Below are 15,309 nucleotides of genomic sequence, written 5' to 3' on the forward strand. Positions count from 1 at the left end.
ACAAACCTTTTTAGAACAAAATTCTCTTTGAGACTGCTCAGAAAGGCATTGCAGTCCTGCAAAATCTTAAACACTGCAGGATCCATATTAATTTAAAATGACACTGTTGAAAGCAATCTCAGATATTCTGTTATTCCAACCATGGTGGTAAGGAAGGAGAAGGCAGTGACTTAAGAGCAGGGATATCTGCAAAAATGTTTACATACAGGAAAGAACTGCTGTCAGTCAATCTAATCATTTGTTGTATTTTCCTGTCAGCTTGCTAGTGATAATATGTTAAATCATATATTTGTTACACTACATTCAGGTATTATTTGCCAAATCTAAACTTATTTTGTAATGGAAAACTGAAGATTAAGCGAAAGAGCCAAATCCTTCAATCCTTGTTCAGATAATACTCATACTAATTTCAATTTTTGAAGATTGTGTTCAATATATGGCCCTTGTGCTGAAAGCTGGAGCTAAAGAGCTGTGTAGATGTGACCTAGTTTTTAGTCAGCAAAGCCACTCTCACTTTTTGTTAAATAACAGGACAGGCTGATTTTGTTTCAGTGTAACAAATTGGAAATTTTATGCTTTATTTATGATTATTGATAGGACAAAACTTTCAAAAGTATCTAAATCTTTTCAACAGCTACTGTCATTAGAGCTCTTAAGGCACAGACAGGCTCAGGGGTTTTATTCAGTATTTTGCAGACAAATAATAATTGAGGTCTGTTCCCTGTGGTGTGCAAAGGCTCAGTTCTGTAACACCTGGCAATTGTGTTCCAGGTGGAAGAAAAGGTCACAGGAACACCTTGCCTCTCTAAAGCTTTGGGTTTTTATCTTTTCTCACTTGGTTTCACATAAAATGAGGGCCCTTACCTTCTAGAAGGATGCTGACAGGCAAAGTCATGGTACTGCATCAGTTTGAATAAAAGCAAAACAAGGGCTTTGCTGTCACAGAGATGAAGAACCAAGAATTTCCTGGAAGATCTCTCCTTGCCAGCTTCCCCTTAGGTTTCATTCACTTAGTTCCATTTAGTGCAAAAATTCAGGTACTCTTTCTTTGAGAAGTGAAGGGCTACATTCAATCAGCCAAGCTGCACCTCAATCTCTGTGCCTAGTCAGCAGAAACAAATATAGGTCCCCTAAAGAGCTTAAGTAAGACATTGAGCAAGGAAGCTGTCAAGCTTGGAGGTAGTAGGAGGTATGGCAGAGAGATTTAACCTGGCTGAATCTGCTGGATATCAGGGCAATGGGCACACAAGGAGAAAGTTAATATTCTCCACTGAATAATCAATGTCTCGATTTCTTCACTATTTGGAGGTACAATAATAGATTGTGCACTCCTAAAACCAGTCTGTCTGCCAGGTGCATTGATAACTTGACAAATCAACTGATCAGGGACAATGACACAGGAAGGAATGACTGCTCCACAAGGATTGTTTTGCAACCTTCAGTGACACTAAAGAGGATTTGTAAGGCACAGCAAGTTAAATATGGCACATGACCTAACCTCACCCTTGCTAATTGGTGTCAGACAGATAGCAGAGCATCTTTGCCTTGTTGCTTTTGTGTTTGCAATGAACTCTGTATAATTCCTCTGGTCTGGATTGTTGCTCTTTCAAATTGTCCAGCTGAGCAAATGCTTTGAAGCAGGTGCTAATTAAAGAGCTAGGACAGGAGTTTCTGCATCATCCAACATATTTTTTAAGTTTAAATATATTAAGATTTAAGCAGTTTATTGCTGTGAACACACTACCTAAAAAGGTATTCAAAACCTCAATCAATATATATAATTGAGTAATTCCTTAGCTATTAACTGCTGTCATTGTTTTATATTGTCAGTTCTTGCACTGCTTCACTGTTCATGTACTGAAAATGCCAAATTTGTAGCCTTCAAATGGTTTTGTGTTTGCTGATGTTGCAATGACAAATGATCCTTTTAAACAAGCAAGTTATGTTTATGTTTCTAAAGCTGGATTTTAAATATTCACCTGTCAAATCTAGCAGAACTTCTGTAATCTCATTGCTACTTCTGCTCTAGTTCTAGCCCGTCTATACAAATTTTATCTAGCAGAAACACTGGGGAGGTTCAAATTCAGTCACTTTCATTTGGTGACATTCCACTAAAAGTAAGGTTTTATTCATAAAACTGGAATATTCAATGATAAGTATTTGCAAAAATGTCTATTAGACTAGTTTTTTATTATCTCTATTTGCACAGTGGCTATGTAAGAATCACTTTAATCATAGAAGTAATGCAACTGTTTTGGAACAGAAACTGGAATGATAAAATTACCATAACTGGGTCAAAAGATAAAATTCCAGACTCCAAGCAAAATGCTGGAGACCTATTCCTTGGCTGAAATTCCACCTTTGAGTGTTCTGGAGCGTCAGACAATGTTTCAAGTTACAAAGCTAAGGACAGTGTTGGTATTTGAGTCAAAGAGATATACCAGTCCCAAAATAAACAGATGGCATCACTTACACTGGAGGAGCCTCAAGCCCCCTGGAGTTATCCAGCTCAGGGAATGGTGCTGATGCCCATCTGCATCTTGAACTTGCAGCAGACCTTGGTGGCCCTGTCCCATGAGCAGTTGCCTTCCCTGTAATCCATCCTACCACAGCATGGTGAAGGGCAGGTCAATGGCAGGTCAGGGTGCCAAGGGTTTCCCCTGTACTCAAATCTGCAAATTCTGTACCCGCCTGGTGTTTGCTGATGTCTGAAATGCTGCTGCTGCTGAATTGAATGTGCTGGTTTCCCTTGCAGCTCTGAAGCCTTTGCTGGTTGATGGCCACGTTAATGATTTGTGCATTGCTGCTCCATTTAGGGCCCTGGTGTTCATTGCCCATGGCGCTGGGGAGCACTGCGGCCGCTACGACGACTTGGCCCAGAAGCTGACGGGACTCAACTTGTTTGTGTTTGCCCATGACCATGGTGAGTTGCCTAAAACTGTACTTGATTTACAGCAGCTCAGGCCTTTGATGAAGTAAATGTCATTACAGCTACTCAGCAGTGAGAGAAGAGCCAATAAAATATTTACAACTAGACATAAATGAGAAAGGGAATATCTGTTGTTTTGTCAAGATCTGCATATTGAATCTGTAAAAGCTATCCCTGTTTGCTTTCAATTTTCCTCAGCCTTGCCCTTGACATCACTGCTGGTGCTATTTTGACCTCACTCTAAGGGATTATTTCTCTTCCTCCTCTCCTGGAGGTGAAGTGGTACTGTCCACTGTGGAAGTGGGACTAGGAGCCACTTCTGCTGGATTCACACTCAATGTCCTAAGTGATGCCAGACAGGAGGCTGAAATGTCAGCACAGCTTTCATACACTGACACAATGAGACAGCTGCACCCTTGGAGCATGGAGAGACAAGAAGGCATCACAGACACCTTTAAGCACATCTCCACAGTCCAGCAGAGAGACTGGAGCTGGCTGTGCAGCCTCAGCTCAGGAGAAACCAGCCTGAGTGGGTGCAAGGCTGTGACAACACCCCTTTGGCCCTCAGTCAGCAGTGGGGCAGTGCTGGGTCAGGTACACGTAGCTGTGCCTGGCTCTTCTGGCCTGAGGATCTCTGCTCTGTGCCCCATGCTGTGATGGAGATGTGCTGGGTGTCACCAGGTCTCCTGCAGTGCATGCATCAGGACATGCCAGTAACATATTCAAGCCCCTCCTGGTTCCCTGGTAGCCTCCTGTCACACATCACACTTGCAACTTCATCACTTCCTTGTGTTTGGAGATCTTTGCTTTGATTTTATCATTGCAGACTACTGCTCCCTGTGCCAGCCACTCTGTCAATAAAATGAATCAATGGGATTGATGATGGCAGCAGACAAAATGCAAGGCCAAATTCTGAGCTGTCAGGTTGAAATGGGATGAATCTTGGTGTAAATCTGATGTTCTTTGGGCAGATTATCCACTAACATTGGGAAGTTTACTGCAATTTACTTAGCTGAAGCCAAGACTCAAACCTGCCCCTAGGTCTCCTCAAAGACAGGACTGTTTAATTTGAGTTTGAAGATCCTGAAAGTACATGAGTCATTGCACCATTTATCTGTGAGAGGAAGGTTAAACCTTACTTAATCTGGGTATCAAGGCTTTCCCTTGCTCTTCCTTTTGTGACTCACTTTTGGTCACAGCACTGCACTTGATGTGCAGAAATGACCCCTATTCTCTGAAAAAGAGAATGTCTGGTCCTCAGGACAGCTTGCAAGGAAAATAAATAAAACCCACGTGAGTTCTTTTTTCTGAAAAATTTATCACATGCCATGGTGGAGGCTGGCTTTGCAAAGAGACCTGTGCAGAAGTATCCTTACTCACCACCTAAGTCTCTTCCTCCCTGTGTAGGCAGAATGTTTCTAAGTGTTGATTCATTCATTTTGATACACTTCCTTCTGAGGTGGAGGTAGGCTAGCAGGAGCCTGCAGTTATCCCAGTGGGAAGTGTCTCCATCCCCTTCTGTTTATCTGTGTGGCATAAAGTTCCTGGGAAGGGGGATGGAGAGGCCACATGCTGCTCACCCTGCAGCTGCTGTTAGCAGACCACAGCCAGTCCATACAAAAGTGACTGAACACCAGGACACACGAGCAATTTTTCAGTCTCCATGAGCCCGTGAGGGGTTGCAGATGCTCTCTGTGCATGCTTAACACCATACCTTAGCTCCTCATTCTCATAAAGCTTGATAAAAGTTTTAAGAACTAGAGTTAAAATAGCAATAATTGAAGCAACAAATCTAGAAGAAATGCTAAAACATTGTATTTATTACGTGGATTTGATACAGAGAGCCTCCTCTGTTGATGGAGAAGGGTCTTTGAGGTGCATGTTCTTGTCAGGCATGTTTTGTGCTGTGTGACTATTTGCTCTTTCTCCTTGAATATCATTTTAACTAGACAAACAAAAATATTTCTTTGTGCTTTGGGTTTGTTTTTTTTTAAATACACTAGTATTGCTGGATTAAGCAGTGCAATTAGAACAAATCTGGTTTCTCAGGTCAGTTGACATCTGTCAGACTTACAGTTTTGTTTGTAAATTCCATTCTCCTGATCAGCAAAGAATAGAGGATGAGAAGGGACCTGAAAGCAGAACAATGGAAACACAGTTGTGTTACACAAAGAGCTGATGTAACTAAGCCTTGATTCTCTGTAAGTTAGAAAGACAATTAACATCTTTTAGTCTCTGTATAATAATCTTTGCATTTAAAGAGGCAGCCACCAGGGATAAACTTTGATGAAATACAAGTTACAGCCTGAGCTAAATGCCAGTGAGAGGTGAAGGACATAAATGCCTCCATTGCTAAAACTGCTCTGGTCAGACTGGGACATTTAAACTTTTCCTGCACTATTTTATCTATTCCAAATTATTTCAGCAGTGTGTTCCCCTTTCTGTCCCTTCCCTTGGATATCTTTAGGTAATATCAATTATTCAATTGTGTTAGCACTATAATAGCTGTCTGTTCCCTACCTCATACCATGGCTCTTAGCTGAATGAGCTCAGTGTAGACTTTCTGACCTGGATATTTGTTGTGGTTCTGGTATTCTCATGGATAAAATTCCCAGTACAGGTGCATTATCCATGAGATCATTAATGCAGTTCCACAGCATGGCAAGTGTGATTTCCCAAATGACTTGGGAAGTTACCAGGGTTGTAGCATGCGTGACTTGACTGATTTATGTTGTGTCTGTCCTTCAGTCAAAAGAAGGAAAAATAATTTCCATTTTTATTGCTGACTCTGTAGGAGCTCACACATGGGCTCTAAATCTTGCCAAAGGCTGCTCTGCATCAATGTTTCCTCTTCTGCAAGGCTTTACCAAAAAGGTTCTTCACAGAGTAACAAACACTGTGCACTCCAAGCTGTGTCTCAGTATTGTCCCATGTAAGGTGGCTCTGGCTCACTTCTCTCAGTATGTCAAGAACTGAACATTTACTCTTTGGGATATTTCATTGTAATCACAAGACTGCTGGACCTCATAGATATGTATTAGAAATTTTCTGTGGTGATGGTGGAAATTGAATTCAAAAAGATCTCTTTACCTTACCCTACATATAACATTATTAAATGGCTTTTGTTTATATCAACCCTGTGTAAGAGGAAAATTGAATTTCTGTGGAGTACAGCTTTTTTTTTTTTTTTCTGTAGTCTCTTGTAAGGTGTTTTTAACAGACAGATAATTGTTTCCCATAATTTTTGGGTTTGCTTAGCATGCAGCTTCATAAAAAGCAGAATTAAGGCTGCTGGGATGACCTTGCTACTTCTGCAAGTTTTGGCATTTTGAAACAACATCTCACCTTTTCAACTTCACTTATGTATTACTATTAAATTATTATGGCAAGATTCTGATGACAAAAGAAAGAGACAAACATATTAGGTTATTGGCAATCAATTTAGGAGATCTCTTTTAAAAAGAATACCTGTGGTGGATTCAAAGAAGTGGAGTGATATGGCAATTCTTCAGTCAGCTGCAGATTGCAGCTCCTTTAGTTTCAACACAGTAATTTTAGGGATCTGTGAAGCTGAGAGCCAAGGAAAACAAGAATAAAGGCTAGAGAATGTGGCTTTGTTTTCTCATACCAAGCATTTTGAGTTGGTAAAGCACATGATGTTCCAGCCATCCTCGTCTCTCTTCCTATAACATCTCATTTGCTGAGATCTAATGCACTATGGTTGCATTACGTGGCCAGAGCCCAGAAAAACCACAATTTCACCTTCAAAAGTACTTGTCAACTAATAGCAGTCAGAAACACATTTCCAAGATACAGGGACCACAAAAATGTGTTTATTTTTTTCTTACATTTTTTAATCATAGTTGAAATTAGCCCTCCTTTTCACTTGGACTTGCTCGTGCTACTTACATGCATTGTGTCTGTCTTACATGAAGATGAGGAGGATTAAATACTCAGCCCTAACCTGGTGGCAGTTTCTAGCCACCAGATTCACTCCCATCCTGCTTTCTCCAGGAGGAATAAACTCTCTATCTGTCCTGCTACATGAAGACCTTTGACCCTTTCACCCTTTTTGAAGCTGTTGAATTTCTCACTCTCGAGTTATGTTCAATGCCAGATCAAAGCAGAGGGAAAGGTTGCAGCTCTAACAGCTTATTCACATTCCTTAGATGTTTCTAACTGAAGTTCAGCTTGCTTTGGCAGCCCTGCTGCTGCTGCTGCTGCTGCTTTGTGTGTGGTGAGCATTTCTGATGGATTAGCAGGTCCCTCTCAAACACCCACTGGTGCTTCTTCTCTCCATTAATTTCCTCACTGCTTTCTCCGTTTAATGAAGGATTTATTTCTAAAATGTAGAAAATAGCTGGAGCAGAGATTTTTAAATGCATCAAATATTAGCTGCTTTTGTTTTGGTTTTTTTTTCCCCAAGTGATTGCTATGTTGTTCTTGCAACTGTTAAAAGACCATTTTGTTGATGAGAACAGAAGGCTTTTATTTATTCATAGCACTGGGAAGGATTGGTCTACACAGAAAGATTAAAAAAAACTAAACATGGTCAAACTGGGAGGGGAAAATGACCAAAAAGGATGTCAGAATTAGTAAGAACAAAAGTTAGAGTAGCACTGCAAGCGTGAAGTGCTCATGTACATTAGCATGCAGGAATGTTCTGGACAGCAGCATTCCCTGACATTGTGAATGTGTAGGCTTCAGGGCAGTCTCCAGGGATGGAGCCAGGAAAGCTTTGGCAGATGTTATTTGGAGCTGGTTTGTCCATGGAGCAGCACCACTGCTCCTTGATGCTGGGTTTGGAACCATTAACCCACAGCAGTCTGCTCTCTCTGTTTCCTCTGGATGAGCATTGGAGCAGGGAAGGTTTGAAGGGCTTTTCTGCAGAGCTGAGGGAAAGAATGGCTCTTACTGTTTCCTTTCCTTTGACAGGAGGCTTACAATGGGTTCTGGGCATTTTCACTTTTTTCCAGCTAAGAGCCATAGGTTCTTCTTAGCAGGGGACCCCAGAGGAGATGGCTCTTTGCCCTGGCTGGTGGAGCACTGCCAGTGCTCTTTTATTCCTGTTTTGACTCCCTACTTGGTACTATCCCAAACCTTCCCCTGCCTTTCCTTCTCCACATATTGAATGCAGGTAGCAGTCAGGCTTACCTGCCTTCCTGGCAGTGGTGAGGAATGTTCTCCCTGTGTGGGGCACACAGGAGCTGAAACCACAGCACGTGATTGCAAGGTGAGAGCTTGGATACTGCAGAACACCATGGAATTCCTTAGGCAGTGAGACAACTGTGAGAACCTGGAGGAAAGTCATCCTATGAAACAAATAGCTAGTGAGTAAACTTCTGCCTTTCTTCTCTAACTCTGTTTTGGCAGTGGGGGTTCTCATGGAAAGAGATGAGCTGGGAGACCATGCTGTAGCCAGCAATGAGCTCCTGGCAAAGTGAAACCAGTTGTCTCTGACCTCCAGCTCTTCTGGAATCACTGATATTGTAGCTCTGGAACTCAGACTAGCAGTGACAACTTGCTGAGGAAACCAGGTCATTCAGCTTTAGCCTCTTTGAAATTATAGGCAAAATTACTGCTACAGCTGAAATGCAACTTTTCCCCTGCGCTGAACAAGCTCTTGAATGCAATTTCAACTGGACAGTCTATTTTTCCTTGCTTTCTCCCAGGTTCCTGCATGAGCCTGGCTTCTTTTGGTGGTTGTGAGATGGTACCTCCCAGAGGGATCACAGCTCATGCAGGAAAATATCCTATGGATACACCTCCTATATAACATAATAATGCTGAAATGCGCCCATAATTGTATCATAACACAGTGTGGCCCAAGGGGAGTATCCTGTGGCACAGCAGGCAGTTGTAAGCACTTTGAGATGGGCTTTATTAAATGGAGGTTTCCACAATATTCTTGCTATTCTTGAGGAGGTCATTACAGACTTCTGCAGCCCAGTCTTGCCCTGGTGAAGTGATCTCTGCAGTGACTGCTGCTTTAGCCCTCACCCTTCATTCACACTGGGATCACATGGTCCCAAATCTCTGCATGCACCATGTGGCATCTTCCAGCACAGGTAGGGTTGTTTCCATATGATAGGAGCAGCCACACAACAGAAAGAAAACTCTGGGTGAGCCATGAAAGCACATACCTGCAGTATCTCTTGCTCCAGAGGAGGCCACATGCTGGGACTTGGAAAGGCAAATGCAACCTTTGTTTTTGTTTTTTGTGTGAAGGCAGATGAAACAACACTGTTGGGCCAGGAAGCAGCTGGACCACAGCAAACTAAAAATAAAGAAACAGTAAGGCTCCACACAGCTGGTGTGTCTGATGGAGAACACATATGCAGCAGTGTAGTATTTTGCTTTAAATGTTTGGGTTAGAAAAGATGCAGGGGATTCTCAGAGGTGTTTCCTCTCTACTCCACTCAGGGGGATGAGACTGTATTTGTTTCATGGACTTCCCTGCTGATGTAAAAGTGGGGAAAACACAGTCTTGCACCTACCTTTAAGGCAAGGGAGTTTGGAAATTGTGAGGGCTGGATACACCTATAGCACAGATGCATAGAAGAAAGAGCACCAGAAATTGGACATGTAGTGTCATTTACTGTGAGCTATGAAAACTTACCAGCCATAGGCTGCTCAAAGCAATCTATTTGTTTATCTGACCCTGACCAGTTTTTATTTTTTAAGTCAGATTTAATTGTGGTTCAGTCAGTGAGGTAAGATAGGCAGGTAAGCTCTATGCTATAACCCAGAGCTGCAGCAGGCACTGTTGGGATGGGGGGAAAGACAGTGCAGATGTTCCTTCATCACTGCCCCTATATGTGGACATCACTAGATGTTAATGTTGTGGCAAAGATTGCAAAAGAATGGTTGTGGTTTCCTCAGTTACTCTGCTCCTCCCAACTGCTCAACCATTTCCTCATTGCTTTGTATCCACCCTGGAACAAAAGGTTATTGAATAAACACCATTGAACAAGATCTTTGGCTCAGGCCCTGGCTGAACTGAGCTCACTTGTCATCCAGCAAGTGTGGTGTGAGCTCTGAGGGAAGCAGAGCTGGGACACATTTTACTCCTGTCATGTCCCATCCATCTTCTGGCATGAGCCATTCTCTTTCCTCACTCCCTCAGGTGATGAGAAGAAGGTGCTGGAGAGCCAGCTCCCCTGGGTTATGAGGGAATCCCTCTTGGGGCACGCTGGGATCTGAGGGCCTGGCTTTTTACTCCGGATGAAATGGACCAGGCAACCCACCCCAGTTCTCCTAATTATTCACTGCTTACTAATGAGCAGGGGGAGAAATGTCAGTAGGTCATTCCATGAGACAGTACATCTTCTCAGCAGCTGCTTCTTGAACAAAGCCTCGCTGTTGGCCTTCACACAAGGAGGCGTGAGGCTGGAACAACAGTCCCAGTGAGTGCAGACAGGCAGCAGAAGGAACAGAGTGCTCCCTTTGAGCACAATGGCTGAGCATGGGACTGTCAGCTCTGCCCAGTGTCCAGAACCTGCTCTTCAACCTGCCACTGCTAACTGCTTACTGTTGACAGACAGACTGCATGACAGAAGAAAGATAGGTCATTCTTTCAGGAGACTTAAAAGGCTTTTTCCTCCCATGAGGGTCGAGTCCCTCTGGCTTCCCTTCCACAGTTCTGCCTCTCAAATGAGAGATACACTCCATGATAAAGAGGAGTGGACCATTGAATTTGTGTGTGGTGCTGATAATGTTGGGCCTAAGTGATAGGCATTTTGAATGAGTGGTCCAAATAATCAGGAATAAAACATCCTCTTTCTGGACAAAGGTTTCACTTTGGTGAATTTGAGAAACTAAAGGGGAAATAGCCCTGACTGAACTCAGCTCATTTCATTTTACAATCTGTTGTTTTGCTCTTGTCATTTAAAGACTCTTTGCAGTTGTCATCTGTACTCTGTACAGTCTTTACCTGTATAAATTAATCCCCAAATCAAGGGCTGAATTCTGCTTTCACAGCTGCTCATATAAATCCAGGATAACCCTGTCACTATGTCAGAAAGCAGGCTCAAGCTGCAACTTGTAATTGCATTTCGTATTAGTGCAGAAGGGTTGGCAACCTCATGTAATGTTTTCAACAGCTTGCTTGCTCTCCCATAACCAGCTCTGCAGGCTGTAGGCGTACGTCTGCATGCAAGATGCTTGAGGGTGGAAGGACAAGGACCAGATGGTTATTAGAGCTAAGACTGGGAGAACAGATCCTTTCATGTTGCCAGCTATGTCTGTTATCTGGGGCTACTGGACAGACATCAAACTCACTCCAAACTTTGTTCCTTTACTGACTTCTGTGACAGAACATTAGTTCATATCATCAGGGACTTTGACCTCAAGAAACATCAGAGGAATCTGTATTCTTCAAGGGAAAGAGTAACAAATCAATGTTGTATATAATATCAGTGGACCATTTTCATTAATGGTGTGGATGATGGGATGGAGAGCACTTTCAGCCAGCCTTCAGGGTGGAAATTGAGCATATGCTGGAAGGCTGCTATTCACAGGGACCTTGACAGGCAGAAGAAAGGGACTGGCAGGGACCAAGTGAAGTTTCAACAAAGGCGCTTGGGGAGTTCTGCATCTGTGGTGGAGTAACCCAATTCAGCATTAAAGGCTGGGCACTGAATGAATGGAAAGCAGCTTTGCAGAAAAGGACCTGGGGATCCTCACAGACAAGCTGAACACAGGTCAACACTGTGACCTTGTGGTGGAGAAGGCCACCCCATACTGAGCTGTATTGAAATATTATAGTCAGCAACCAAAGAGAAGAGATTATTCTCTTCCATTCAGCGTTTTGGAGACCACATCTGAAACACTGGGTCCAATTTGCTCCCCAGTAAAATGAAAACATTGACATACTGGACCAAGGCCAGAGGAGGGCTGTCCAAACAATTAGGGTACTGGAGAACAAGATGTGTGAGGAGAGGCTGATAAAGCTGGGCTTATTTAGCCTTAGAAGAGAAGGGAGCTTTACGAAGCCTTATTTAGGCTTAGAAGAGGGGATCTTGTTTCTGTCTACAAGTCTCCAGTGGGAGCATGTGGTGACAGCAGAACCAGACTCTTGGAGGTGCCCAGTGATGGAATGAGAGGGAAGTGACACAAGTTACAGAACAAGAAATCCCAATTATGTACAAGGAAAAGTGTTTTCACTATGAGGGCAGTCAAATGTTGGAGCAGGACCCAGGGAGGTGGGGACACCTCTAGCCTTGGAGATATTTAAAACCCAGCTCAATAAGGTCCTGAAAAACCTGGTTGAATGGGAAACACTTTGAGTAGGGGCTTGAACTAGATAATCAGCATATGTCCCAATATCTTTTATTTTTAATGAACTAAAGAGAATCCTAGTTACTAGTAGTTGGGATGCTGCTTCCGAAAATAAAGCATGGAGGGTTTTGAAATGGGTGGAAAAAATTACCTTCTTAAAAGCAGACTTTTATAGTACTTACAGTTAAAAACAGTTTCATCTTCAAGGAGATGCTTTTTGACATTTTTGCACTATAGGAAAAGAAAGCATGTTTATTTCCACCTTTACAGGGACAATTTTTCCATAGCAACAGCATTTTATTAATGTACCTAACTTTCCTATTGTTTATCAGATATGTCTAATTTGGATGAAGTTCTTTCAGAAGCTAATTACTGATGATTCCTCACGTACAACTGTATTTTCATACAGGTGTGGACTTTGTCATCCTATTGAGTTACAAATGACTGTTCCAACTTACTGAACAACACCCTTTGAAAAGTAAAGGGAAAAAACATACTTTGTTTATATAACCCTGGTTGGATTTAAACATTATTTGGGTTTCTTTAGTATCTTTTTCAATAGATAATAGGAGTCAAAGGAACACAGCCCAGCTCAGATTAGTCCAGCTCATATTAGTACCTATTAGTAACCTGGAGAAGAACCCTATTGAGGAGTGTGGGGTGCAAAGAGAGCTCTTCTTTGCACCAGCAAAGGCAAAGGACAGACAGATTCACAAAGAGAAGTAAAACACATAACCAGTCAATAAACGGCCTGAACCTGCCATTTCATCTTCATTTTTAATGCTCTTTGTGCCTTGCCTACATTGGAGACTGAAAATAAAATCGTTCTTGCTGAACTGAACAGTCATAGTACCAGGGGAAATGATTCACTAGAGCAGCAAAACTTTCCAAAACTTCTGATAAGAGAATGGTTTTTCCTTATAACCTCCTTCTGAAGTCATGGGAAGGCTCACTTAAACGGCATGCATTTGTGTGTTTTGATCAAAACTGTGGCATTCAGCCTGTTTTTCACCAAAACTTGCTATTAACAGACTCCCTGGGCCTGCTCCAGGCAAACCTACCACACTGTGTGTGTTGGCACAATGTGAAATGCCAGGAGCTGGTGCAGGGTCCAAGCCAACCCCAGGCTCCTTCTGAGGCATCAGCCTCCCACAGCTTCCTGTTCCTTCATGGCCCAAGCTCTTGAGTTCCAGAGCTCCACTTGACAAAATAAAGATGGAGAAGCAGCTCATAACCTGCTTTTCATAGTTTGTAGTTCTCGTGTTCATTGTTTATTTGCTCATTCATAAAGAGTGGCATGTTTTTCCAGAGCTGGAAGGTCTGTTTCTAGCTGGTGGATTTTCTCCCTGCTGGGAGTAGCTCAATTTGTTACAGACCATGAGCAGACCTTTTAAGGGACTCCCAGAAGTCCTTAAACTAATAGCCATTTTTTTAATAACAAAAGATGTAAAGACTTTTTTAAAAAACAGAATGTTCTCTATCAGTGCCTCCAAACAAGTGCATATTGCAGCAACAAGACCCAGAAGGAAAATATTCATTGAACAATAGGAAAATTAATCCTTTGTTGATTCACACATTCAGGTTCTTCCCTCTTCAGTAAGTCCAAGTGCTGCAGAGAAACAGGTTTGGTTATGCAGTGTCTGGTGGATTTAGTTTAATAGTTCTTCTCCTATTGCACTTTCATTTTGAATGTAAAAGAGGACATTCATTTGGTTATTAAGACATACACCTGTTAGCAGCACGGGCACAAAGACACTCCCTGCATTATCTAGGCATTTGTTCCTGCAAACAACATCCTTCTGTCTTCTTCACAAGTGGTGAAAGATCACTTATTAACCAAGTTTGGTGGCCAGCAAACACTGTTGCTGCTGAGCAGGCTGCTCCAGGCTCTTGCTCCTCTGACTCTTTGAAGGTCCTCACTTTTTGTCCCAGTGTATTCCTGCCCACATTAGGGCTGTATGGCAATGTTTTTCTCTTCTCCATCTATTAGGTACCCACAACGTCTTAGTTCAGAGCATTTATCTTTTGGTTGTCTGTGGAGCCTGGCAGAGAGTTAACATAAACTGCTGTCATTAACTGATGTCTTTCACTTCTGTACCACACATCCCATGGGTCTTTCCTGGTTCTGCTTCACCTTTCCTCTTTGAGACATCACCTGATCCGTCCTGGGTTCAGATGCCATCAGCTTTGCCTCTCTCTCCTCCAGGGCTGGTGCCAGTCCATGTGTGCCTAGCTCAGCACTGCAGCCTCTCATTTCTTTCAGAATGCCTCTAACTTAAAGCCATGTTTATAATGTGATCCTTATGTAGTTTGGGGATTTATTTCTTAATTGTTTGAGCCTTAATTGGTTCTGTGCTGCTACGCACAGAATACATGCCTGATCCTCTGAAGGCAGTAGCGAAATGCCACTAATTTCAGTAGGGCCAGGATTTGACTCATAGGTTTTAAGGTGGTTGTTCCTATTTTAGCAAAAAACTAGAATATCTTGGAATATTATTTTAGAGAATAAAATATCATTTTAGCTTTTAAAGTGTACAGGGAACTATAAAATCATAGTTGGTCCTCTGAAAATTATTTCAGAATTTTGGGAAAATAGCCTTGATAGTTGAAAGCCTCTGGCAGTGTGATCCTCTTCACTTCTGAGGCCACTGGTAAAGTAAAGCAAAACACCTGGTTAACCTCTGTTTCATTCTCCAACCCAGATGAGATTCTCCAGCATGCCACTAACACTCCTTTTGGCCTTGAGCCTTCTTTGGAATAACAAAATGAGGATTGCAAAAGATCTCACAGAATCTAAGGCCATCTGGAAGCAGTCTTACTTGAAGATGTGTGTGGAGCTCACTTTGAAGTCTTCAGTGCATTCTGGCAGTGAGGTAGCCAACCGCCATGGGGCAATTTTGGTTTCATAATGTACTAAGGCATCAAACTCATCAGCCCAGTTCTGTAACAGCCAGTCCTCAGATGGGAGCCTGTCCTGGTCTGTGCCAGCTGTGGCCAAATTTTAGTGACCTACACTAGAAAAGCTCTTTTGCTTGTATTTCTGAAGACTTCCCTAGATTTCACATCACTTTAATTTGGCCTGTGCTCTGTTATGTTCCAAT

At 42.5% G+C, this 15,309-nt stretch overlaps 1 protein-coding gene across 4 annotated transcripts in view; it reads left to right on the plus strand.

Annotated features, from left to right (window-relative positions):
* MGLL (monoglyceride lipase) overlaps positions 1-15,309 on the plus strand; it is a 101,961-nt gene that overhangs the window by 57,961 nt on the left and 28,691 nt on the right. For all 4 annotated transcript variants that reach the window (XM_015641018.3, XM_033517505.1, XM_015641015.3 and 1 more), the window contains one exon: positions 2,817-2,923. In XM_015641018.3, the coding sequence (XP_015496504.1) occupies positions 2,817-2,923 (107 nt within the window). The remainder of the gene's footprint in view (positions 1-2,816; positions 2,924-15,309) is intronic.

Source organism: Parus major, chromosome 12 (genome assembly GCF_001522545.3).
Source record: "Parus major isolate Abel chromosome 12, Parus_major1.1, whole genome shotgun sequence".
NCBI classification, from domain to species: domain Eukaryota; kingdom Metazoa; phylum Chordata; class Aves; order Passeriformes; family Paridae; genus Parus; species Parus major.